Source organism: Spermophilus citellus (assembly GCF_964194105.1).
Source record: "Spermophilus citellus genome assembly, chromosome: 11".
Taxonomy (NCBI): Eukaryota; Metazoa; Chordata; class Mammalia; order Rodentia; family Sciuridae; genus Spermophilus; species Spermophilus citellus.
Genome location: NC_138192.1, coordinates 127,237,506 through 127,264,799, shown reverse-complemented (window position 1 = coordinate 127,264,799; position 27,294 = coordinate 127,237,506). Strand labels below are relative to the sequence as shown.

Sequence of the window (27,294 nt, the reverse complement as noted above, 5' to 3'; positions counted from 1 at the left end):
GTATGGTTGAAGGTTTGGCTGAGCTAGGAATATGGGGACATGGTGGCAGCAGGTCAAAGGGGCAGGGCAGGCTAGTGGGGCTTGATGGGGCAGAGGGCGGCACTTCATCTTCAGTCTGGAAGGAGGGAGGCAGAGGCTTAAGTTTAAGGTCCAGTTCCACCACTTACTCCCCAGGTTTGGTTCATGGGCAAGTGATCCACCTCTTAGTGCCTTGGGGCTTCAATCTGTAAAATGGGGGAGGTGATAATGCTTGCTTCACAAGTCAGCGTATTGATTCCAAGGGATGATGCAGACAGAGGGCTTAGGAGAGTATCTGGCTATGTGCTCAGTACATGTTTGCTGTTTTCATCATTATGGTCTTCATTACAGTTATTACTATTAAACCATTGATACATTTAAACAGGGAATTTGAAACATTCATTCAGTAACAGTGTGGAGCATAAATGGGTGAGAGACAAGAGGAAATAAGAGAAAAGGCTGGGGACAGAGTGGCAGTCCAGAACATATAGCACAGAGTTCCTTGGAACAGAAGGATAGAATTGGACCAGGAGAGAAGCCGCTAGATTCAAGAGAACTTGGAGGGTAAAATAGACAGGATCTAGAAAATGATGGGGTGTGGCAGCTGAGGGGACGAGGTGGCAGCAGTGTGCTTTGCCACCTTTCAGTTGGTGGTTCTGTTTGGGAAGAAGCAGAAGAATGGAGCCAGGCTCTGTTTTGGTGATGTTGGGTTTGAGGGCTCTTTGCTCTCGGCGTGGAGATGCCCGGGAGGCAGGTGTGGGGTGACTCTGGAAGAAGTGCTGGCCAAGGCTCAGCACAGCACCCAGGCCTTGGAGTGTCACTTGAACCTAGGAGTGATGGGGCTTCTTGGGCCTTCTCCTTTATGCAGTGGCCTCTCAGTCCCTCCAGGCTGCCTAGAGAAAGCTCAGAGGAAACGCAGTGCTTTCCCAGGGAGTGGATGACAGTTTCCAAGAAGTCCTTCATTGGGAGGTCTCCCTCTGTGGAAGACCAGCAGGGGTTTAGTCACCCTTTGAAGGACTCCTAGCCAAGGGTTTGAAGCTCCCCAGCAGGAGCTGGGGCCTGTGGTAGGGTAGCCCTTGTAGGAACTAAGCTGACAGAACATCTCGCCCTTTGAAAAGAGCCGGTGTCTCCAGGAGCTCTCTCCCATCAGCCACACTCTGAGAGCAAGTTTGAAAATTGCCTCAAATTGTCAGACGGTTGTGGAGCTCTGAGCCCTGACCCTCCTGCTTCCTCCCCACTCCTCTCTGCACCCTGGTTGTTTTAGTCAGCTTTTTCACTGCTGTGACTAAAGGACCCCATCAGAACAATTGTAGAGGTCTTAGTCCCTGGACAGCAGGCTCCATTCCTCAGGGCTCAAGGGGAGGCAGGGCGTCATGGCGGAAGTGTGGCGAAGGGAAGCAGCTCACATGGTGGTCAGAAAGCAGAGAGAGACTCCACTCTCCAGAAACAAAATATCTACGCCTTAGCCACGCCCCGATTCCCCCTCCTCCAGCCACACCACTCAGTTAATCCCTATCAGTGATTAATTCACTGATTGGGTTAAGGTCTCATAACCCAATCATTTTTCCTTGGAACCTTCTGGCATTGTTTCACATGTGAGCTTTTGGGGGACACCTCACATCCAAACCATAACTCTGGTGTTGATTCTGTGTCTCCATTTCTCTGAGCCATCCCTGACAGAAGGAAATGAACTTTATTCATCTTGCCCTCACCTGCTCCAATAACCCTAGCTACATACAGATCATGTTCTGTGTTAGCACAGGTTAGTTAATATTGGGTAAATAAAGTCCAACACTTAGATCTCTCACTCTGCCTACTAATTTGATGCTCATGATACTCCTATGCAGGGAACGTTATTATTGTTTCCACTTAACAGACAGAAAAACTGAGGCCCAAGATAGCAAATAACTTGCCTGAGGTCATATAGCTGGAAATTGAGACCCCGGCATCTGGGCTGTCGAGCTCCTAATCGCTGTCCTATACATCTCTGAATATAGTCTTTAAAATAAATCTCATGATGTTTATTTGTCAAGACTTTCTTTGTAACCACAGTTGTGAGTAAAATAAACGCAGAGCTTTTCAGGTTCTAGGACTTCTAAATGTCCCTGCTATTTCAATTCCTACATATGGAGAAAGTGAGACGTTTCTTTCATGTGTATGTACGTCTGGGTAAGGACAGTGGCATCCTTTACAGCCATCTTTCCAAGGCCAGCAAGCTGTCGGAACTGCCTGGATGCTGCTTTCAGCACTGCACGTTCATATCCCAGCTCTTCTGTCCATTCGCCTCCATCCTGTTCCTCTGAGGGTCCTTTTCCATCTCATCCGGGCAGGTCCTCAGAGTCCTTCCTGGGTACTGAGTCTTGCCCAGAGTTCAGAGTTACACCTGAGAGCTCCACGAGGTCATCGGTCATTGCTCATTGGTCCCCATCCCCCAGGAGGTATCTGCTCTTCTTCCACATCCAGGTTTCGCCCTTCATCTAGCTTTTCTCTGAATTTCTAATTTACTTTCACTGGACTCATATTTGAGAAGTGCCGTTCCAGATTCTGGTTACAATGGGGGCAATAAAACGTGAAAGTAAAAATGTCACGTGTATTTTCCTACCTTACTGAACGATCACAGCAACAAAGTTCCTGGAATCCACTGTTACTGCTTTTAAAAGTCCTCCTTACCCTGAGGTTCTCTTTATGTTTAATTTGGAACTTTGTGATCCTTAAAATTTTAAACTAAATGCATTTAAATTCTAAAGATTTCTATGTGTACTTAATATCACTGCACATTAGCATTTGAATATGTATACTTAAATATATGAATATATAGCTGGGTGAGGTGGTGTGCACTTGTAATCCCAGCTGTTCAAGAGGTTAAGGCAGGAAGATTGAAAGTCTGAGGCCAATCTGAGATCCCCACCTAAAAATATGTGTGTGTATGTGTGTGTGTGTGTGTATGTGTGTATGTATTGACATTTAAATATATAGTATTATAATAAAGGATATGTGTATATATATACTATATAATGATATTATAATCATATTGTGATATGTAACATACATTATAATAATATTATATACATACACACATGCATATATATGAATATATTTAGATATATATGTGAATAAAATCTGAATACTACTATCCAGACACCATTATCCCCCCCCACCCAGGGATTGTAAGAACACCACATGAATTAATAAAGGGAACCAATAAAGACAAAGCAATAGGGCATCTCTCAGTTCTGCAGATGTGACCATTCTCGTTGTGCCTAGCTTGGACTCACCTCCTGGCATCTACCTGCTACAGAAGGCACCTGGCAGTCAGAGACCAAAGCAAGAATATGGGCTTCATGGTCGGTTCTGGGAAATATTATTTATCCAATATATTTAAAAACGTTAACATTTTAAATGCTAAAATGTTTAAAAATGAAACGTTTTCCAGCTGGGAGGGTGGATACGTGGAATTTGGTGGTCTGCCTCACCCTGGGGTGGTGCAGGGAAGTGTTGCAGAGCCTGGGGACCAGTCCTCTCTGTCCTGAAACTGCCAGAGCATGGCGTCGGCTTGGCTATGGGATCCTGAAGTTCTTTGAACACAGAAAACCCCACGGCCAGTGTGGAGAGTTGGTGTCCTTCCCTGCCCAGAAGCTCCAAGGCTGGCCCACTGATGAAGCCGCAGAGCAGAGAGGTTTGGAATGTGGGTTTTAAACTACATTGTTTAGGTCTGAAGTCTGCACCAGCTTCTTGTGTCAAACTCCCTTACTTCTCTGAGGCTCATTTTTCTCAATTACTCAAATGGGGATACTAGTCTACACTGCATACCAAGTTGGTGCAAATACCAAGAGCTGCCTAAGGTTAGCCATCATGTTGCATCATGATTAAACAGTTGCATCTCCTGAGTGGGTCACATAATTTTTATCTCTTCCAGCCTTCATTTTCTGGTTGTAAAATGGTGACAGTTGACTACTACCTTCAGGGCCCTTATTCCTCAAAGTCTTTGATTCAGGTATGTCAGCTAAGGAGCCTCTTGCTGAGTCAATAAATCCATCTTGCTTCAAGTCATGTTTATAGACAAAAGGGAAGGCCTGAGGTTTAAATCTTTATGTCGGCCCAAAGGTCCTGTAGGTTAAATCCCGTTACAACGAGCTCCAAGGGTTTATCCAAACTATTTGGTTTTCCTGCATTTTATAGCCTTGGGAATCCTCCTGTCTAACTCAGATTTCAGTGGTAACACTTTTCATCTTAAAGGGATTTACAGGCAATAACAACACAGGTCATAAAAGTTATCTCTGAAATAATGTGTATTGTTCCAAAAGAAGGCATGTGACCTCAACACATGAGGTCTGGGCTTCCCGTAGTTGTGGGATCTGGTTGTGTATTGCAGTGTCTCACATGTGTGACCTCCATGAGATCACTCTCTTACAACCCCGTGACACTGTGCGCTTACCTAAGAAACACACCACGTGTCCTCATAAAATTAACAGGCCCAACTAAAATGCTGTTCCTCTTTTAAAACTGGCCATTGTCTCTGGATCACCTCCCCATTCAGGAATCTGAGCCGCTGAGATGTGGGGTGCTCCAAGTGGTGCGTTCTTTCACCTTTTAGGGACCAAATGGAGTATGAGGACGTAAGTGCCAGTGCGATTCGATGACTCCTTGCTGTGGGCTGGTGAATTTTTGTTTTATAACTTAGTTCCTATTTTCTGTCTTCCTTTCCTTTCTCACACACAGCACAGTTTCTCTGACGTAGTTTAAGTAGAAATTCTGCAGGGAATTCTGTCCGCTTGCTTCTTCCCATTAGCAGTGGGGAAGCAGCTGCTCTCTCTCCAGGGTGGGGGGGCTCCTGCCTCAGCTTCCGCACCTCTTCCTGAGGGAACCTGCAGGTGGCAGTCAGAAGTGACCAAGTAATGAACAAACAAAGAAATAACCATATATTGATGTTTTTCTTTCTAAAAAGAGGAGACGCTTCACAGATAAACACAAATTTTGGAGTTTTCAAGGTGTGTGTCCAGATCTGCACAGGAAAATTCTTTAGCACTCTTACAACTTCTTAGCTTTAAAATCCAGGTGTATGTCTGAACTTCAACTATTGTGTTTTTCTTATGGCTCATATGATAACAAGAGCACCAGCAGTGACAATGACAGCACTGATGACATCTGTCGATGGTTGAGTGCTCTTCGTGTGCTGAACACTGTGTTTGCCCTTTGAAGTTCCTATTCAGTGTGATTTTGTGGTCAACAGCTGAAGCTCAGGTAGACTTTGATATCTCCATCACTTAGTACCCGGTGACCTTGGGCAAGTTACTTTAATTCTCCTTGCCTCATTGTCCCCTCCTATAGAGTGAAGTACTATTAGAACCTATCTAATGGGGTTGTTCTAAGGTTTTAGTGAACTCCGAGTTTACAGTGTTTAGAATAGTGCCTAACAGAGCACAAGTGATCGATACCTGTCACTGTTCATCACTGTGACAGCCGTACCGGGAGATGTTATTGCTTCATTTCACAGGTGAATCAAGAGGCCCGAAGGTCCGAGTGGACCCAGGATATAAATCCTCATTTGACTCTGAAGTCCACATTCTCTATGCACAGCAGGTTCTCCCTGATCATGTGCAGTCCCCTCTGAGAGTTGTGTGGATGCACCTCCAATGGCCCTTGGTAGACTCTAAGCTCCCTGCGGGCAGTGATGCTAAGTGTTCTTGTGTCTCATAGAGTGCTCAGCATTTAGGTGCATGAGAGACATTTTTTTCAGTGAATGTATGGGTAGATAACTCCATCTTGTTCCAACAAAAGCCCTCTAAACAGGAGGACACTCCCACGTAGCCAACATGGATTAATCAACAATCAATAAAGTAAACAGGTGGCTCTCTATGGCTAGACTCATTGCAACCCAGTCGTGACAGCAGGGAGGAGGGCTTGGACCTCTTTTGTCTGTTGTCAGTGCCTCATTCATGCTTGGTTTGGGGTCATCCAGAGACTTGGGCAAGGCAAGACTTGCAGAATTTGGGGGTCCCCTTCTCTGGTTCTCTTCTTCTCCAAGACTGTCCCTCACTCCTCATGGTGAAGCTGTCCCAGGTTCCTTTACTGGGTTCCTATGGACAGAAGGCACAGCTTTAGCAGGGCATAGTGGTGTATGAATGTGATCCCAGCCACTCAGGAGGCAGGAGGATCACAAGTTCGAGGCCAGCCTAGGCAACTTAGCAAGACCCTGTCTCAAAACAACAACAACAAAAAAGGGTTGGGGATTCAGCTCAGTAGCAGGACCACTTCCTGGTGTGCATGAGACCCTGGATTCAATCCCGTTACCCTCCACCACCCTATACACACACACACACACACACACACACACACACAGCCTCAGTGCTGGTGTCTGAGGCTCCCAGGTCACAGTCATAGCTGTGGCCTCCCTTGAAGGTCAAACACAAAACTTGCCCCAGGCTGCCTCCCATTGGACTCCCTCCCAAAGGTGCCTGCTCTGCCTCCCTGCAGAGCCTTGTGGTTGTGGGTCTTGTTTTGGGGTCTGGAGTTTGTAGTTGTCCTTTGTGGGAAGGCCTGACTGCGGAACACTTTTTTCTCTATACCAGAAACAGGACATCGTTCTTAAATACAACAAAATCCCTTACAATAGAAATGAAAAAAAGTAGAGAGAATTTTTATTTTTATTCGCAGCAGCAGAATCTGTCTCCTCACACACCTCCCTCTTCAGACCACAACAGTGGAGAAAGCTGGAGGGACATTTTTGTCCTTCATGTGGGTCAGAATGTTACAGGATGCAGTTCTGGGCCTTATTCGGAACCGTCCAGGTCCGGGTTGTGACTCCCGAAAGCTTCCTAAGGTTGAAGCTCAGACTCAACCCGAGAGGAAGGAGACCAAACGTGAAGCCCCCGAGTGAAAGTGTGTTCTGCTAATGACTTCATCAGATTTTAGCTTTGGTTAAATAAACCTCTCTCTGGCTCTGTTTTTCCAACCTAAATTTGTCTCCTCTGACCTAATGACACACAGGAAAGGGAGCTGAAGACACTTACACTTCTGCTCACCTCTTTCTCCAGACAGGCGTTCTCCCACTGTTCTTTTCAATCGTCCCATTTAGGTTCGATTGTAGTGTACAGGAAGAATTTGTCACTTTTAGAGTCCCCTCCTCACTTTCAAATCCCAAACAGTCCACACCAAGTGGACGACCCAGGGCATCCACATGGGATTGTTCATTAGCCACTGGCCATTTGACTACATTTGACCATGGGCTGCTGGTCTGTCACAGGCCAGGACATTATGCAGCACTTTAAGTCATTTTTAGCATTTTTCCCTCAATTACTGAAGTCTGTGCTCAAATGAGATCCAAGAAAGAAAGAAAAGTTCCTACGATTCCATATTCCCAAGAGAGAGTCACTTTGGGTTTTAGGTGAACATCTTTGAAATCCCCTTTATAATGCCCTTTTCAGGACACCTAGAATTGGGTCTTCCTGTGCATTTTCTTCTGTAATGAGCTTCTTTACTGAACAATGTGTCTTAAACATTCTTCCACACTGTTAATTTTTTCCAGAAGAAGGTGTTATTAATGGCTGAGCTTTATTCCATCACGTGAATGTGGCACAAGGCATTTAATGAAAGATCTAATCACTCACACACTGTTTGTGGGTTGCCTTCCTTGTGGCAGTTACAGTGGCAGTCACCAGACAGACTTGGCTTGGCCTCATGGGTCTTGTGGACAGTGACCATGAGAGACAGGTGGACAGGAGGATTGGGATGGGGCAGGGCTCTTTTAAGTTGACCCCTCTCACCCAGGCGGGGGTTGGAGAGAGTGTCAGGAAGGGTTTCCAGGGAAGCGAGGTTTAAACAGATCTGCAGGAGAGAGCAGGGTGGAGTCCAGCAGAACCCAGTGCAGAATGAGATGGGGAAGGTGTAAGGCTGAGAGGGAAGACATCAGCCCAGGCAGCCCTTTCAACAGCCCAGGGAAGGGACTGGATGTCACCGGAGAGTCTGCAGGAGGGCAGCTTGAGTGGGTTTGGCAGGGGAAGGGAAGAATCTGAACACTTGTGAGAAATTACTGTGTTGGGAGGAGAAAGAGTAAATTCAGGGAGGACAAGAATTGGACTGTCAGGAATCGGTCGCCCTTGTCTTGGTGAGCTGCCGTGCGGAGGGGATCAGTGTTGGCCGTGGAGATGGAGAAGGGCAGCAGGTCTGTCTGTGAGGAGAAGCAGTAGGACAGAGGGTGCATGAGCAGGCTTTGGGCCAGATTTTGGTCAGCTTGATGTCTAGGGTGCCACTGGGTGGGAGAGTCTCTGGGAGGGAGGATGAGGAAAAGCAAACCATCTAGAAATGTAGCAGACACGCTTTCCTTCCCACCCCTCATAGCTGTGATTTTGTCCAAAGTGTGGTGAGGGCCGACTCGGCTGTGATTACCTCTACTGTCTCCTCGCCCCTCTCCTCAGCCACTGGCTTCTCTGTTCTCAAACACACCAAGGGCTTGGAAATGGCCCTCCAGGGGGTACCATTCACCCTGAAGCCCATGCTACTTGGGGCCTTGCTCCTCCCCAACCTGTTGTTGGAAACCCTCCTCTGACCCTCACCTGGCCCCCCTCCATCCTCCAGGTCTCCCTGACTGCATTATTTAACACAGCCCCCAAACCTCATGACCCCCGACCTGTCCAACAGCTGGTAGTGCTAGCCGATGGTGTCTGTTTCCTTGTTTATCTTTCTGTTTTCCAGAATGTGATAAAACGGCTGATACGTGATTGGTCTCAATTAGGATAGGTTAGTGAACAAACAACCAAAGGAAAATGCAGAGCTGTGGCCTAAACCTCTGAATTTCCAGGGCCAATAACCAATTATTTTTATTTTTATTTTTTACATAACTATATATTTTAAGTTTCATCTCTTCTGCCCTTTTATCTATTTAGTGTAAACTGGGGAAGAGTTGATTTAACTTTCCTCTGACTTTTTCCATTTAGTTTTCATTTTTCTACCTTAGCTCTAAATTTGTGTTTCTGTTCTAGGAAAAGTCCTAAAAGTGTTTTTGTTTGTTTGTTTCTCAAATTAACCTTCTTACGAATTAAAAGTCACCTTTTAACTGTAACCCTATTGGATCTTTCACATCTGATGGCTCTGTGATTGATTTTCCGAGATGTGCCCTTCTCTTTATCTTACATGACTGTCTGCTTTCTTAGAACCACAGCAAATGTGCTCCCAATTAACTTTTCCAGAAGCACCAGCCAAAACCCCTTCTCCGATGTACTGTCACTGCTCTTCCTCGTCTGCCGAGCCAAGTCTCAGGCTGTCTCTGAGGTCTGGGGCAAAGCCCAGCTCTTCTTTCTTTTGAATCATTGCCACACTCGGAGCCCATATCAGCAGCTCTTCCTGCCACTGAAATTGTGTTTGCAGAAAGAAAAGTAAGAAAAGATCCCTTGTCCTGTTGTTCTTTTCCCTCTCAGACCTGTCCTTGTGGACTCCCCGTTAAGGATGAGCTCTTTAAAAGTCAAAGCTTTTCTCCTTGCATCACTGTGCTGCTTAGGAATCTCAGAACTCAATTTTCTAGCTTCACTTTGATTCAGTAACTATTCATCTATGTATCTGTAATTAATATATATAATGACTAATATTCAACCTGTTCATATTTCCTCATTGCCACTTTTAAGACCTAGTCTGTGTTTTTCAGTGTTTCTTCTAACTCTTCTGTTGTGTAACAAATCTGTTAGAATGTATTCTGTCACTGATCCATTGATTCATCCTTTCATTTATTCCACAAATATTCACTAAGGGCCTCCCACAGCTTAGTTACGATGCTGGGTGCTGAGGCTCAGTGACGAGGAAGCAATGTGGCTGCTCCTTCAGGAAGTCCCTGGCCTCCTTAGGAGTGGGCATGGATGATAGGTGAACCTGTACCATCACCAGTGAACAGAGATGCTATGAAGGTGGTGAGCAGGATATAGGGATATACGCCTAGCTGGGGGTGACCAGGGAAGGCCCAGCTGTTTGACATTTAAGCTGAGAATTAATACCTAAGAAGGAGCCAGGTTTGTAAGCAGGCAGGAGGGGGAATTTCCAGGCAGTGGAAACAGCCTGTAGCAGGACACTAGCAATGGTTTGTTATTTCTGGGAACTGAATGGTAACCCCTGGGGCCAGCTGCTTGAGTGAGGCTTAGACTGCTTAGCTGGGGTCAGAGCACACAAGGTCTGTCCAGGGAAGGAAGATCAAATTTTATTCCAGGAACAATTGGAAGCATGATCATGTTTACATTCTGAGAAAATTATTGTCATTGCTCTTTGGAGACTTGGTCGCAGGGGTAAGCTGGAACAGGAGTGTTGTCAGAGGAAGTGGTTGTATTAGGGGAGAAATAATTTGTGACTTTGGCTAGGATGGTGGCAGCTGAGATGAAGCAAAGTGTTTGAGTTAAATTGTTAGCATTTAAATTGTTAACGTTTTTCAGTTTCTTATTGCTAGTGAATAGAAATAGATATATTTTGGAGACGATATATATATAAATAGATATATATTGTAAGATCCACTGATGGATTGGTTGAACATTGGAGTTGAGAGAGGAAACCATCAGGATGGTGACAGGTTTTGACTCAAACCATTTGCCAAGGCAGCAAATCATGAGTTAAGTTTTAAATGCCTATATACATTATTTCTTCCATGTGAATTGTTTTACATTGTCAGCAAAATTGCCAGTATCACTTTATTCCATATTTTCCCTTATGAATGTTGCATAAATTCCTGACATCTAGATAGATTGCTGACAATATACAGAGTGATTTCATTGTCTCATAATTTAAAATCTTTTGGTAATATATTCTTTTGGTCTTCGCTATCTGATTTTCAAGTTGCATATTCCTCAAGGATGTTTTCTTTTTATTTACCTAATAAATATTCAGCAGGCATGTTCATATAAATATTGGTTCAAATATGAAATTTGAAGTAATAGTCAAGTAGCTAAATTATATATTTTTTGTATTAACCCCTCAATCCTTAGTAGGTTTCTTTTGTAGTTCTATTTTATTTACTTTCCATTTTGATCCTCAAATCTTTCATCCTTTTCTAATTATCATATCATTATTATAATCAGTTGTTTTAAATCTCTTGACTGCTGACATTGCTTCCATATGATTGAGATCCAGTTTTTCTCTGGATCTATTGCATGTTCTTTCTGACATTTCCTGATGTGCATCCTCTGAGATCTGTACAACTTGAAATAAACTACTCCCTATAATACATATTGCAGAATTCATCATTCTCTTTGCACTTTTCAGTTAACATTATCAAACAGTTTTTCATCTCCTACTCTTCAAAGAAGATTGTACATCTGAATATATTGTCTCACGACCATCTAGTTAATACTACATATTATTCTCCTATTATAGTGTCTTAATCTGTAGTCAGTTCAGAAGCACTACTATTATATTCATTACTTAGGTTACAGTATTCCATAAAACTCCACTCCATTTGTTCTTAATACACAGCTCTTCATGTTTTCTTCATGTTTTGAATGTGTCCTTGGTAGGGCTTGAATGTTTGTTTTTCAACACTCTTGCTTTTGTCACAAGAACAAATTTGGTTTCTGCAAGGAGATTTATTATTTATTCACTAACCAAGCAAAGATCTTAAAGGGTTATGTTACTAAAAATAGAAACCTTACCCAAGGATATCTAAAATAATCCAATTTAGGGTCATAACATCATTTTCAAAACAGAACAAAGCAGAGTGGTTCCTATCATTGGAGATGAAGTTTACAACTCTTTACATAATGTACGTCTGTGTCTATACATTGAGAGTGAGAGTGGGGAGATGAAGGGAAGGGAGAAGACATAGTGATGGAAAATCTTGGTTCATTTTTAGTCTGTCTTGGAAAGATGAATTCTGTTCTGAGTCTCAGCTACAGATGACCTGAAATCTTGCAGCATGGTGTCTTTGTCTAATTATAACCTAGTTAATATTTGTTATTACTTTAATGCTGTGAATCTGTGTTCTCTTTCTCTTTCTTTAAAGAGAAAGAGAGAGAATTTTTAACATTCTATTTCCCAGTTTTCAGCAGACACAACATCTTTGTATGTGGTGCTGAGGATCGAACCCAGGCCGCACGCATGCCAGATGGGCGCGCTACCGCTTGAGCCACATCCCCAGCCCCCTATTTCTCTTTCTTAAAGTATAGCTAAAACCACTTGATGTGTATAGCTGTCCTTTTATTTGAGGAAATGAGACAAATGAGGAAGTTGAGACATATAAAAGCTAGTTACTTGATTGGAATGACATAGTTTATCAACTAGAGTTTGATTTAGTTTCAACTAATAGAAACCTCAAATAACAGATATGGAAGTCAGTCAGTTTGGGATGAATTTACATCTTAACAATTTCAAGACTTCTGATCCATGAACATGGTATATCTCTTCATTTTGGGGGAGTTTTTAATGTTTTGTAGTTTTCAGTGTAAAGGTCTTGCATATCTTTTGTTAAACTTACTTCTGTTTTATCTTTTTTGATACTATTTATAAAGGACATTTAAATTTTTAACATTTTTCAGTTTCTTATTGCTAGTGAATAGAAATACAATTGATTCTTTATAGTGACTTTGTATCCTGATACTTTGCTAAATTTACTTATTAGTTTCCATAATTTTTTATTTTTTAGAACTGGGAATTTAACCCAGGGGTGCTCTACCACTGAGCTATACCTCCAATCCTTTTTAAAAAAATTTTAATTTGTTATATATGACAACAGAATGCATTACAATTCATATTACACATATAGAGCACAGACCTCCAATCCTTTTTAATTTATTTTGAGAAAGGGTTGCACTAAGTTGCCCAGTCTGACCTCAAACTTGCAATCTTCCTGCCTCACCCTCCTGAGTCACTAGGATTACTGGCATGTACTACTATGCCAGCTAGTTTCCACAATTTTTGCTTTTTTTGTATTTTCATCATATAAAATAATAGATTGGCAAATAATAAGAATCTTGATTATTTTCCCTTTACATGCTTTATCTTTTTTACTTGCCTGACTGTATGTAGCAAAACTTCTGTGAAATGTTGCTGAAATATACAGCCTTACTTTGTTCTCTATCTTAAGGAATAAGTATTTGTTATAACATAATTAAATATGATGTTACTTTAAGTTTTTTGTATATGTCTATAAGATGGAGTAAATTACCTCCTATTTTAGTTTGCTGAGAGTGCTTTCTTTTTTAAAAATAATGAATGGACATTAAATTTTGTCTATGATTTTTCTATACCTATTGAAATGATTGACTTGTATCATGTACACATGAAAGGAATAAATTATTCAAATTTTGCAAACAATAACTCATTTTGTCCATTTAGTCTACCAGTTACTGAGAAAGAGTCCTTCTCTAATGATTTCTATTTCTACTACAGTTTTTTCTTTCATATATCTTGAAGCTATCTTATTAGGTACTTACACATTTTGGACAGTTAAATCTTCCTGGTAAATTGCCTACTTTTCATATTAGACATCTATTTTATGTCTGATAACATAACTAGTCTTGAAGTCTACTTCTCTGTTATTAAAAGAGCCATGTCAACTTTCTTAACCTTTCTTTTTCATGTTTTCCCCATTTTTTGCCTCCATTTTTATGTTTTTTTATATATTTAAAGTGTTCTTTTGGAGAATATATAGATAGTTTTTACTTTTTCTAATACAGTTTGACAATTTCTGCCTTTGAATTAGAATGTTGGTCCGTTTACATTCAGTATAATTATTGATGTGTTGGATCTAAGTCTAAGCCATTGCCATTTATTTTATCTATCTATCTATATGTCTATCTGTCTATTTATTACTTTGCCAAACTTCTTTTGGGTAAAGAGAGCATCTTAAAAATATTGTATTTCCTCAGTTGGATTTGTAGCTATACTGCTAGTTTTTTTTTCTTTTTTAATTTTGTGGTTGTTTCTCTTTTGTTTCTAGTGGCTTCCCTGAGGTCTAAAGCATGCAGCCTTAACTTATCAGAATCACTTCATGCAAAGTATATAATTTAAAGATGGTGTGATTTTATTAACATCCCCTCATTCTTTGTTCTTTTGTCTGCATGACTGTTCATGCTATAACATGCTATGAATGTTAAAACATCATAAGTCAGTGTTTGTATTTCTGCTTTTAACTGTTATTTTTAAAGAAATTAATAAAAGAAAATAATTAATATTTACCTGCTAAATGTACCATTTCCAGTACTCCTCATTTCTTCTTGAAGATCCGAGTTTCCATTTATCGCACTTCCATTCAGCTTAAATTACTTTCCTTGATATTTTTGTTGTGTGGATAGCTCTGCTGGAAACAAATTCTTTCACCTATTCTTTATCAGAAAATATCTTAATTTACCCTCATAATTTTCCTTAGAAGTAGAATTCTAGTAGACAGTTTTATTTTTCTCAAAGATGTCATATCTTTTGCTTCCGTACACCCCAGTGACAAGTCACTTGTCATTGTGAGTGTATGTATTGTGAATTTTCCTCTGATGCCTTTTAGTATTTGTGCTCTTTCTCTGTTTTTCTCCCTCCATTTTTGTCAGTTTGACTATGATATTCGTGAGTGTTTTCTTTGAATTTAAGTCATGACGCCCGTGACCCGACAGTGGATGAGTGAAAGGACAAAAGTAAAGAGCAGAGGGTTCATGCCAAATGTCTTAAGAAGTTTGCTCAGAAATGGTCTCAGGACATTCCCACTTGCACCTCCGTGTCCTGGATGGAATCTCAGGTCTATATGTAGCGGCAGGAGAAACTGGTAAATGTCATCATTATTCTGCGATGGGAGCAGAAGTTCTATGACTAAGGAAAGTTGGAAAATGGACATAAGGACAACAACTTCTCTCACACGTAGCCACTGAGAATTTGGGTAAAATCCTGGAGCACCTGTTTCCCTGTTCTGGGCCTTTCTGCTATACCCCAGACGTGCATTGTTACAGCAGAGTATTGCTTGGGATCTTGTATTTGGGATTAGACTGTGTCTAAATACCATCTCTGCCTTTTACTAGCTGTGTAACCTCAGGGGATGTACTTGGTCTTTCTGTGCCTAATCCCCTACCTGAATATGAAGAAATAATGGTACGAATGGGTTGATGTGAGAGCTGGGTCAGTCCAGTCAGACACCTGGCACAGTGCCTGGTCACACACGGGCTTGCTGTCAACACATAGTTGGAACAGGCTGTCCTGAGCCCAGGCAGAGATCTCAGGGACACTCCTGCCTGCATCTCTCAGCTGTTGTGCCAGGACTTCATCTTCCTTCACCAGCTTCACGTGGTGGCCCAGTCACTGTGCGTGTTGAAAGAGCAGTGTGTGAGCACTTCCTGGTTCCAGAGACACCCCGCTGAGGGACTCATGAAAAAGTGAAATTGGATCATGTTCTAGAGATTGACTAACAGGCCTAACAAACTCTGAATGTATAGGCAGATTGAGATTTCCCAGAATCACCCCTCACAGCAAAGAGGACCGACCTTTCTGGACACCATGTACCATCTTATTTAACCCTAGGAGTCCACACCATTCCTAGGCAAGGAAATTAAAGCCAAAGAATAAGTGAACTTCTATCTCACTGGGATTCAATGGCATTAACCAACCCCTCTTTGTCTGCCCTCCTACCTTCCCAACTCCTAGAAATCACTATTTTCCACTCAGGTCAGCTCTTTTTAGCTGCCACGTATGAGAGAGAATATGTGTTATCTGTCTTTTTGTGTTTGACTTCTTTCACTTAATGTCCTCTAGTTCTGTCCATCTTGCTACAAAGGTCAGGGTTGTGCTCTGTATGGCCAGCACTCTGCTGTGAATACGGACATATCTTCATCCACTCATGCCCTGGTGGGCCCCTAGGTTGTTCTGCATTCTACCCATTGTGAGTTGTGCTGCAGTAACCAGGGGAGTGCAGGTATCTCTTTGGCTTGCTGACTCCATATCCTTTGAATGTAGGCCCAGAACTGACATTACTGACCAGATCGTAAGATTACCTATTTCTTGTTCACTTTTTGAGTTTCTTATATGTTTGATATTAATCCTGTGTTAGATAAATAGTTGGCAAATATTTTCTCCCATCCTGTAGGTTGTCTCTTCACTGTTGATTGTTTCCTTCATTCTCTAGAAGCTTTTTAAAACGTTTGGTATAATCCCATTTATTTATCTTTAATTTCCTGTGAGTTGTGGGGTCATATTCAAAGTACCATTGCCTATACTGATGTCTTAAAGTGTTTCTTTGAGTAGTTTCATAGTTTCAGGTCTTAAATCTAGGTCTGTGTTCCACTCAGTTGACTTTTTTACATGGTAGCAGACAAAGGTCAAGTTTGAGCCTTCTGCATGTGGATATCCAATGTTTTTTGCTCATTTATTCCAAAGGATGTCCTTTCTCCAGTGCATGTTTTTGGCACCTTGGTTGAGGATCCTTTGGCATGGGGTGTATTTCTGGGATTTCTCTTCTGATCCACTGGTCTAGGTGGTGCTGTGCTCTTCTGGTTACTCTGGGGTGTTTGGAAAGTCAGGTGTTCCTCCTGCCCCCTGCCTTGTTCTTCAGGTTCAAGATTGCTTTGGCTATTTGGGGTCTTCTGTGTTTCCATGTGAATTTTTTTTCCTTCTATAAAGAATGCCATGGTATTTTGATGGGTATTACATTGGCTCTGTGAATTGCTTTGGGTAGTACAGATAGTTTAACAATATTAATTCTTCGAATCTAAGAACACATGTGGTCTTTCTAGATTTTTGTGTCATATTCAATTTCCCTCATCAGCGTTTTATAATTTCCATCATCTAGATCTTTCATGTCCTGGGTTAAATGTATTCCTAGGTACTTTATTATTTATAGCTGTTGAGAAGAGAATTGCTTTCATGTTTTCTTTCTCAGCAAGTTTGTTATCTTTTATTTTATTTTATTTTATTGTTTTTTATTGGTTGTTCACAACATTACAAAGCTCTTGACATAACATATTTCATACATTAGATTCAAGTGGGTTATGAACTCCCATTTTTACCCCAAATGCACATTGTAGAATCACATCAGTTACACATCCACATTTTTACATAATGCCCTATTAGTAACTGTTGTATTCTGATACCTTTCCTATCCTCTACTATCCCCCTCCTCTCCCCTCCCATCTTCTCTCTCTACCCCATCTACTGTAATTCATTTCTCTCCTTGTTTTTTTCCCATTCCCCTCACAACCTTTTATATGTAATTTTGTATAACATTAGGGTCTCCTTCCATTTCCATGCAATTTCCCTTTTCTCTCCCATTCCCTCCCACCTCATGTCTCTGTTTAATGTTAATCTTTTCCTCCAGCTCTTCCTCCCTGTTCTGTTCTTAGTTGCTCTCATTATATCAAAGAAGACATTTGGCATTTGTGTTTTAGGGATTGGCTAGCTTCACTAAGCATAATCTACTCTAGTGCCATCCATTTCCCTGCAAATTCTATGATTTTTGTCATTTTTTAGTGCTGCATAGTACTCCATTGTGTATAAATGCCACATTTTTTTTATCCATTCATCTATTGAAGGGCATCTAGGTTGGTTCCACAGTCTAGCTATTGTGAATTGTGCTGCTATGATCATTGATGTGGCAGTATCCTTGTAGTACGCTCTTTTAAGGTCCTCAGGGAATACTCTAAGAAGGGCGATAGATGGGTCAAATAGTGGTTCCATTCCCAACTTTCCCAGGAATCTCCATACTGCTTTCCAAATTGGCCGCACCAGTTTGCAGTCCCACCAGCAATGTACAAGAGTACCCTTTTCCCCACATCCTCGCTAGCACTTGTTGTTTGACTTCATAATGGCTGCCAATCTTACTGGAGTGAGATGGTATCTTAGGGTGGTTTTGATTTGCATTTCTCTGATTGCTAGAGATGGTGAGCATTTTTTCATGTGCTTGTTGATTGATTGTATGTCCTTCTCTGAGAAGTGTCTGTTCAGGTCCTTGGCCCATTTGTTGATTGGGTTATTTGTTATCTTATTGTCTAATTTTTTGAGTTCTTTGTATACTCTGGATATTAGGGCTCTATCTGAAGTGTGAGGAGTAAAAATTTGTTCCCATGATGCAGGCTCCCTATTTACCTCTCTTATTGTTTCTCTTGCTGAGAAAAAACGTTTTAGTTTAAGTAAGTCCCATTTGTTGATTCTTGTTATTAACTCTTGTGCTATGGGTGTCCTATTAAGGAATTTGGAGCCCGACCCCACAATATGTAGATCGGAGCCAACTTTTTCTTCTATCAGACGCAGAGTCTCTGATTTGATATCAAGCTCCTTGATCCATTTTGAGTTAACTTTTGTGCATGGCGAGAGAAAGGGATTCAGTTTCATTTTGTTGCATATGGATTTCCAGTTTTCCCAGCACCATTTGTTGAAGAAGCTATCCTTCCTCCATTGCATGCTTTTAGCTCCTTTATCAAATATAAGATAGTTGTAACTTTGTGGATTAGTCTCTGTGTCCTCTATTCTGTACCATTGGTCCACCTGCCTGTTTTGGTACCAGTACCGTGCTGTTTTTGTTACTATTGCTCTGTAATATAGTTTGAAATCTGGTATCGCTATACTGCCTGATTCACACTTCCTGCTTAGCATTGTTTTTGCTATTCTGGGTCTTTTATTTTTCCATATGAACTTCATGATTGCTTTATCTATTTCTACAAGAAATGCCGATGGGATTTTGATTGGCATTGCATTAAACCTATAGAGAACTTTTGGTAATATCGCCATTTTGATGGTGTTAGTTCTGCCTATCCATGAACAGGGTATATTTTTCCATCTTCTAAGATCTTCTTCTACTTCTGTCTTTAGGGTTCTGTAGTTTTCATTGTATAAATCTTTCACCTCTTTTGTTAGGTTGATTCCCAAGTATTTTATTTTTTTTAAGGATATTGTGAATGGGGTGGTTTTCCTCATTTTCGTTTCAGAAGTTTTGTCACTGATATACAGAAATGCCTTTGATTTATGGGTGTTGATTTTATATCCTGCCACTTTGCTGAATTCATTTATTAGTTCTAGTAGTTTTTGTGTAGACCCTTTTGGGTCTTCTAGGTATAGAATCATGTCATCTGCAAATAGGGATAATTTAAGTTCTTCTTTTTCTATTTTTATGCCTTTAATTTCTTTCGTCTGTCTAATTGCTCTGGCCAGTGTTTCGAGAACTATGTTGAACAGAAGTGGTGAGAGAGGGCATCCCTGTCTTGTTCCAGATTTTAGAGAGAATGCCTTCAATTTTTCTCCATTCAGAATGATGCTAGCCTGAGGTTTAGCATAGATAGCTTTTACAATGTTGAGGTAAGTTCCTGTTATCCCTAGTTTTTCTAATGTTTTGAACATAAAGGGATGCTGTACTTTGTCGAATGCTTTTTCTGCGTCTATCGAGATGATCATATGGTTCTTATCTTTAAGTCTATTGATGTGGTGAATAACATTTATTGATTTCCATATATTGAACCATCCTTGGATCCCAGGGATGAATCCTACTTGATCATGGTGCACAATTTTTTTGATGTGTTTTTGTATCCGATTCGCCAGAATTTTATTGAGGATTTTTGCATCTAGGTTCATTAGAGATATTGGTCTGTAGTTTTCTTTCTTTGAGGTGTCTTTGTCTGGTTTCGGAATCAGGGCAATGTTGGCCTCATAGAATGAATTTGGAAGAGCTCCCTCTTTTTCTATTTCCTGAAATAACTTGAAAAGTATTGGTATTAATTCTTCTTTAAAGGTTTTGTAAAACTCCGCTGTATACCCATCCGGTCCTGGGATTTTCTTGGTTGGTAGTCTTTTGATTGCTTCTTCTATTTCATCCATTGATATTGGTCTCTTCAAATTGTATCCTCCTGATTCAGTCTGGGCAAATCATATGACTTAAGAAATTTATCGATGTCTTCACTATCTTCTATTTTATTGGAATATAGGTTTTCAAAATAATTCCTAATTATCTTCTGTATTTCTGTAGTATCTGTTGTGATGTTGCCTTTTTCATCCAGTATGTTAGTAATTTGAGTTCTCTCTCTTCTTCTCTTCGTTAGCATGGCTAAGGGTCTGTCGATCTTATTTATTTTTTCGAAGAACCAACTTTTAGTTTTGTCAATTTTTTCAATAGTTTCTTTTGTTTCCATTTCATTGATTTCCACTCTGATTTTAGTTATTTCTTGCCTTCTGCTACATTTGCTGTTGTTTTGCTCTTCCTTTTCTAGGGCTTTGAGATGAAGTGTGAGCTCATTTATTTGTTGTTTTTTTCTTTTTTTGAGGAATGACCTCCAGGCGATGAATTTCCCTCTTAAAACTGCTTTCATTGTGTCCCATAGATTCCGATATGTTGTGTCTGTATTTTCATTTATCTCTAAGAATTTCTTGATTACCTCCTTTATGTCTTCTGTAACCCATTGATCATTCAGTAACATATTGTTCATTTTCCATGTGATGAAGGATTTTTCCTTCAGCCTGTGTATGTCTTTTCCAATCAGATGTGTCTCCTGGAGGCAGCATATTGTTGGATTTGTTTTTTTAATCCATGTTACCAGCCTATGTCGCTTTATTGGAGAGTTTAAGCCATTAACATTCAGAGTTACTATTGATATATGGTATGTTCTTCCATCCATGTTTGATTATTTATCTTTTTTTTTAAATTTAGTTTGTTTCTCCAGGATTAGCTTTCGCCCTGCCCTCTGTCTTTACCGAGGCACTTCCCACTGATGGTTTTGGTTATTGTTTTTCATTTCTTCCTCGTGTAGTGTTTTGCTCAAGATGCTTTGCAATGCCGGTTTTCTGGCTGCAAATTCTTTTAACTTTTGTTTATCATGAAAGATTTTTATTTCGTTGTCGTACCTGAAGCTTAATTTTGCTAGATACAGGATTCTTGGTTGGCATCCATTGTCTTTCAGTGTTTGAAATACATTGTTCCAGGATCTTCTCGCTTTCAGCGTCTGTGATGAAAAATCCTTTGTTAATCTTATTGGTTTACCCCTGAATGTAATCTGCCTCCTTTCTCTTGTAGCTTTTAATATTTTCTCTTTGTTCTGTATATTGGATATCTTCATAAATTGTGTCTTGGCGTTGGTCTACTGTGATTTTGTGTGCTCGGTGTCCTGTATGCATCTACAATTTGTAAATCCGTTTCCTTTTTTATTTCTGGAAAGTTTTCTATAATTATTTCATTCAGCAGGTTGCTCATTGCCTAGGTTTGAACCTCTATACCTTCCTCTATCCCGATGAGTGTTAAGTTTGGTTTTTTTATGTTATCCCATATATCCTGGATGTTTTACTCGTGATTTTTTACCAGCCTTTCTGAGTTGGCTAGACTCTTTTCAAGATGATATATTTTGTCTTCATTATGTGACATTCTGGTTTCTCCTTGCTCCACTCTGTTAGTGATACTCTCATTTGAGGTTTTAATTTGGTTTATAGTTTCCTTCATTTCTAGAATTATTGTTTTTTTTTTATAATCTCTATCTCCTGATAAAGATGCTTAACTTCTTCTTTTACCTGTTTATGTAATTCATTCTCAATGTGTTCTTTCGCTGCTTGAATTTGCTGTCTCGTATCCTCTTTAAGGTTCCATTCCATCTGTCTAAGGTGTTCCTTGAGGTCTTTATATGACCATTTTTCTGATGACTCTAGGTCCTCATGAATATTTAGGCTGTCCTGCATTGTTTGTACTCCTTTTCTTCCTTGCTTTTTCATGGTGCTCATGTTACTTCTTGTTCTGTTTGACTGCTGAGTTACTGTTTACTCCTATAAATTTATTTGATGCTTGGGAGGAAAGGTATTAGAAGGGAAGGGAAGAAGTCACTAAAGAGAATGAGAGTAAGCAGGTAGAATTCAAGGAAGGGGGAATAAGGAAATTGAAAAGAAATGAAAAGACAAAAGAAAAAATAGAAAAGAAAAAAAGAAAAAAATTTTAAAAAATAATAAAAAAATTAAAATTAAAATTAAAAAAAATAATAAAAAAATTTTTTAAAAAATTTAAAAAACACCAAAAAAATGAAAATGAAAAAAAAAACCAAATTAAAAAAAAATGAATAAATGCAGTCTTAGAGTTTGATTAACTTCTCTTCCAGTAGGTGGAGCTGTGCCCACTGGGCCAAGCTCTTCCTCTCAATACGCGGGACCCAATCACTGTGCAGCAGCTCTTCCTCCCAGACTGGGCGGGTTTCCAATCCTGAGTGCCTAGGGCCTTCTCTTGTGTCTAGTCACTTCCCACTTTTCCTCAAGCCAGGCCCCGCTCACCGGTGACGCTCACCACAATACTGGCTACATGCCAGGTCTGCTGCTCCCGGGAGCCCTGTTTTCATGAACGACTGGGCACACTCTCCATGTTTGCCTCCCTCAGACCCTAAGTTTGTGGAGCTTGGGGATGAGAACCCTCAGCGAATTTTTCTTGCCCTCCGGTAGCCACGCCCCCGGTAGCTGGTGCAAGAGACCTCAGTTGTCAGCACTGGTGGGAGCGGTAGCCGGGAGTTCCGCGCCGTGGTCCCGCGCCACTCCTGATTCCCTCGGTCTGGCTATCGCGCTCACGGGAGAGCTGGGAGGGGCCCTTAAGGTTTCCCCTATGTGTGGAGAGGGAAGGCTAGGGGATTACACACCTGTAGCCGCTGGTTTCAATGAAGTTATCTCCTCCGCCGCATTCTGGTGACGTCAGTTCTCTGCCATGGTGGTATCCCATGCAAATGGCGACAGTTCGTTTCCCTTTGCCGGGTGACCAATGCAACGGGTGGGTCCTTACTGTCTCTCCCAAGCCCCGTTTCAACCCTGTGGCCACTACCTATGAAGGCTCGGTTGGCATTAACCTCCGTAGGTTCAGAAGGGCCTACCAGTTGTTTCAGCGGGATTGTTTAGTGCTGAGTCACAGCTGTTTGTCTGTGGGAAGCAGGCGAACGGGAGCTTGAATTCAGCCGATCCTGGCTCGGTGTGTATTCTTAGAGGCCCAAACTGTTCGCCCCAGATCCACGTCAGCTCAGCATTGCCTAGTGATCCTGAGCAAACAGATTTAGGTTATTTACGACTCCCTATGCCCGCACAGCTGAAGAGGTCAGAGACTTGATCTCTCTGCATCTGCCGCCATGTTCAACAAGTTTGTTATTGATATATAAAAATGCTATTGACTTTCACATGTTGATTTTGCTTGCTGCAACCTGGAGTTGTTTTGTCAGTTCTCATAGCCTTTAAGTGGAAATTCCCCCCTTTACTTTTTCTTAGATAATAAGATAAAAAGTTAAGTTCCTATCCAACTGAACATAAATTTTGTGTTAACTTGGTCATTTTTCCCCCAAAACTTATTTCTTCATATTAAGGGGAAAAAAACAGGCTTAATTACCTTCAGTGTTGTACACAATTAGAAAATGGAAACATGACTCTGATATATTTTCTAGACACAGATAAGAATAGCTAATTTTATTTTGTTCTAAGATGAAGAGATTTGAGATATTGTCCTGATTTGAAAATAGCATGTCACACAGTGACGATAACATATAGTGCTGTTGTTTATTGATAAGCATTCAGATGTCTTCTTTTCAATGAGAATAAAATGGAATACATCTCAGGAAGGAGAGAATTATATTTCACTCCTTGTTCATTCTCACTGTGGAGAATTCAAGTATTTTTAAAACCAATTGTATGGCACATTTTAAGTATTATTTCTAAAATTTAAAGGCTGTCATGAACTCTACCCAATGTTGAATAGCATTGTATTTGAAATTTTTTTCTATTTCTATGTAGAGTACTATGAAGTTGAATATGCCAAATATGAATAGTGCTTCAGATAATTAAATCTGGAAGCTATTTTTGTGTTTTACATATTTGCTATGTCCTTAACAATAACTATAAAAATGGTCAATTTTTCTCAGGAGATGGGAGCAAGATGCATCAGTATAAACTTAATACAAGTATATGTGAGCAAGTTTATTTAACTCTTCTTTCTATGATTTAAATTACCTTCACTTCATTTTCAGATTACTCTTAAAGTATTAGAAGTAGTATAGGTTTTATCCAAAGCATTGTTCATTGCCCATAGAAATACAGATGCTTATATGTATGTATACATCATGTTTAATGAGACAAATACCCAGAGAAAACAAAATAAAAATTCCCTACACAATTACCAAATTTTAAAATGTAACAGCTTTCCATAATTTTTACACACTGTAAACTACATTCATGTTAAGTGTGTAAATTCCATACCATAAACTCATCCTCTCAAGGCATATAATTCAGTGTTGGGCAGTCATCTCCACCCTTCAGTTTACAATGTCTCCTTCTGTCCCAATAGATCACCCCTGCCCATTGCCGTTGGTCCCACATCAGCCACAGCATTTGTCCATCTGCTTTCTGTGTTTAAGGGTCCTTCTTCTGGACATGCTGTGTAAAGGGAATATACTTTGTCACCTTTCGTGCCTGGCTCCTTCCCCTGGCTCTGTGCTATTGAGGTTCCTGGATGTCACAGCACCTGTGGGTGCTGGTTACTTTTTATTCCCTGAATTGCTCTGCGTTGTACGGACATGCAGTACCATTTTTGTGGGTTTCAATAGCCAACTTGTAAAAAAAAAAAAGTATGTATTGAATAAACCAAATCAAGGTCAAAGGGATAGGAATAGGAGATTTTTTTTAGTGCTTGTTATTTTATATGGTTTTAATTTTTGAAATTCAGGATCGTGTCTTATCTGTTAAAGCAAAGTGAAGAATGTGTATAAACAAGACAGTAAAGCCTTACACTGATCCGAATCCTGCCTTCCTTTAGAGAATCACCATCAATTTATTTTAAGCATTATTCAAAAATATACATGCACACATACACACATGCATGTAAATATACACATGCACACATACATGTGGGCATCAAAGCAGACATATGTTTTATATTACAACAAAAAGAGAATTGTGGAGCTTAGTATTTTAACACAGAAAGCAAAGCTAAGAAAAGCGAAGGGATTAATGAACTAATCCACTCACAATGAAGAAAAGGGAAAATCTGTGGACTCCATTTGTTGGTTGTTATGTGCAAACTTGTTTTCATTTCTTAAAGGTCCCTCTGCGTTGTCTTGCAGGATACTTCGGATCTGCTTGTGAAGAAAAGGTGGACCCTTGTGCCTCGTCACCGTGCCAGAACAATGGCACCTGCTACGCAGACGGGGTGCACTTCACCTGCAGCTGCAGCCCAGGCTTCACGGGGTCCACCTGTGCTCAGCTCGTTGACTTCTGTGCCCTCAGCCCGTGTGCCCACGGCACGTGCCGCAGTGTGGGCACCAGCTACAAATGTCTCTGTGACCCAGGTTGGTGCTGCCCATAGACCACCCACCTCTTCTTTCCTCAATCTCAAAAGACTGTTCGTTTTTCTTTTGCATCTGAGTAAATGTTGTCCCCTGGGATGTAAATAGAAGTGAATTCTATTCAGTTATGGCACACTGTAGACTGCATTAGGCAGGGCTTTAAAAATATCTTTTCCCTTTTTCATGACTGTTGCAAGACCAATTCACATTCATTTCAGAAAACTTAGAATATTCATGAAAGCACCAATGGAGAAAATTGAAAGGCTTCATCTTATAACAGGGCAATTATTTTTAACAATTGCCTATAGGCCATTCCAGAGCTTTTAGTGTATGGTTTACCTTTTACTGTTGTGTGCTTAAATGGACAGAATAGGCTTTCCTATTTTAGTGTGTGCATGAAAAGTGCAATGTGATCCTTTCAGAAATGTGCCATCTATTAAAATTCTTACTCTGTGCATAGTCTGCTACCCTCTGACTTCCTGTATAAACATTCAGAAGCTCACCTTTTATTTTAGGAATATCTTTTTCATTTATAATACCATTTTTTAATCATGGAAGTTTTGATACTCAGAAGTCAGAGTGATTACTAGTTGCAGTTTGTGTCTTCCCAACCTTCTGGTGTGGTCTGAAAAGAATTCTTGGATTGCTCTTTCTTCTTTCTCATTTCCATTCCGCCCACGTCTCCATCCTTGTATGAGCTAGCTTTTTAGAATGCTTCCTTGGACAAAAAGGCTTCACACACACACCCCTGACCAGGCAGCATGGCTGGTTTTGTTTGATTTGAGCTCTGCCATGTGCCTGGGATGCCTCACCTGGGAAACCTCTGGGGCTGAGATTTCTTCTTCCGGGTTCCAACCATCCCCCAGGATATTACTTTTGTAGTTCTACACCATGAGACAGTCCTGCACTGAAAATGACCTTTCAGTAAACATAGGGCACATGCAATGGCATCCTGTCAGATTATGTAGCCTCCTGGATCCTAGCTGTTTTAGCTTGTGCAAGGAACTACTCTGATGTCCAGACAGTGACAGACTCGCCACTCCTCAGCATGTATCCCATCCTTAAGTGACACATTACTGTATTAATTATCCTTGCATGTGTCTCTCTTCCTTCAGGGGTGGAGGAAGTGTGCTTTCTTTTAACAGCTTTTGGTTCAACAAAAATGGTCCCAAACCACCCCCGAGTGATAATCTTTTTGTATTCTGAGCTAGGTGAGTCACATCTTTGGTCCTTTCAGGGTCACATTTTCACGGAGTTTTGGAGGTCCAGTCATGCACCTGTGGTCACACACCCAGTGGAGAGCTGAGCCCAGATTCCAACCCAGGGGCTCCTCATTGTATGGCCCCAGTGCCTGGCCCAGCACCTCCAAAGGGCACACACACTCATGAGTCAATTAAAGGAGGTAGTTGGAAATGCAGCTGAGCATTTGAAGGGTTTTGAAAAGCTTTCCCACCCCCCCCCCCCCATAGATTCCTAATTCTCTGATTTGCTAAGCAATTGACATTTTGCCAAGTTCCTCTTTCCACTCTGGTCTGAATTACAGAGGAGGGGCTGTTTAATCGGCTTGGTAACAGTGTTAGGATTCTCCAGAGAAACAGAAGGGAGAGAGAGAGAGATTTATTTTAAGTAACTGGCTCATGCAATTGTGGGGACTGGCAAGTCCAGCATCCGTAGGGGAAGCTGGCAGGCTGGAAACCAGGAGGCTTTCTGCGTTGTGTGTTGGGGCTGAATTCCTTCCTCTTTGAGAAACCTGTCTTTGCTCCTAAGGCCTTCCAGCGTTTGGATGGGGCCCACCTGCATGTGGAGGGTCAGTCGCTCTACCCAAAGTCTACCAATTTAAATGTTAAGGTTACCTTTGAAAGCCTTCATAGCAACATCTAGATTTGCATGAGAGCAGATACCTGGGTACCACCGTCTGCCAAGTTGACACAGGAAGTTCACTATCCAATACCTTTTGGGTTTCTCCTAAACCTCAGAGGAAAGAAGTTTCTTCCGTTCTACTTATGACACAAGGGTATTTTTCCAGATTCACACCATCTTCTCCTGTCTGAGTTGGTGGAGAGGGGAACCCGTCTCCTGA

At 40.9% G+C, this 27,294-nt stretch overlaps 1 protein-coding gene across 1 annotated transcript in view; it reads left to right on the top strand.

The window, feature by feature from the left end:
- DNER (delta/notch like EGF repeat containing) overlaps positions 1 to 27,294 on the top strand; it is a 298,589-nt gene that overhangs the window by 209,920 nt on the left and 61,375 nt on the right. Inside the window, exon 8 of the mRNA XM_081262396.1 lies at positions 24,993 to 25,217. Within this exon, the coding sequence (XP_081118522.1) occupies positions 24,993 to 25,217 (225 nt within the window). The remainder of the gene's footprint in view (positions 1 to 24,992; positions 25,218 to 27,294) is intronic.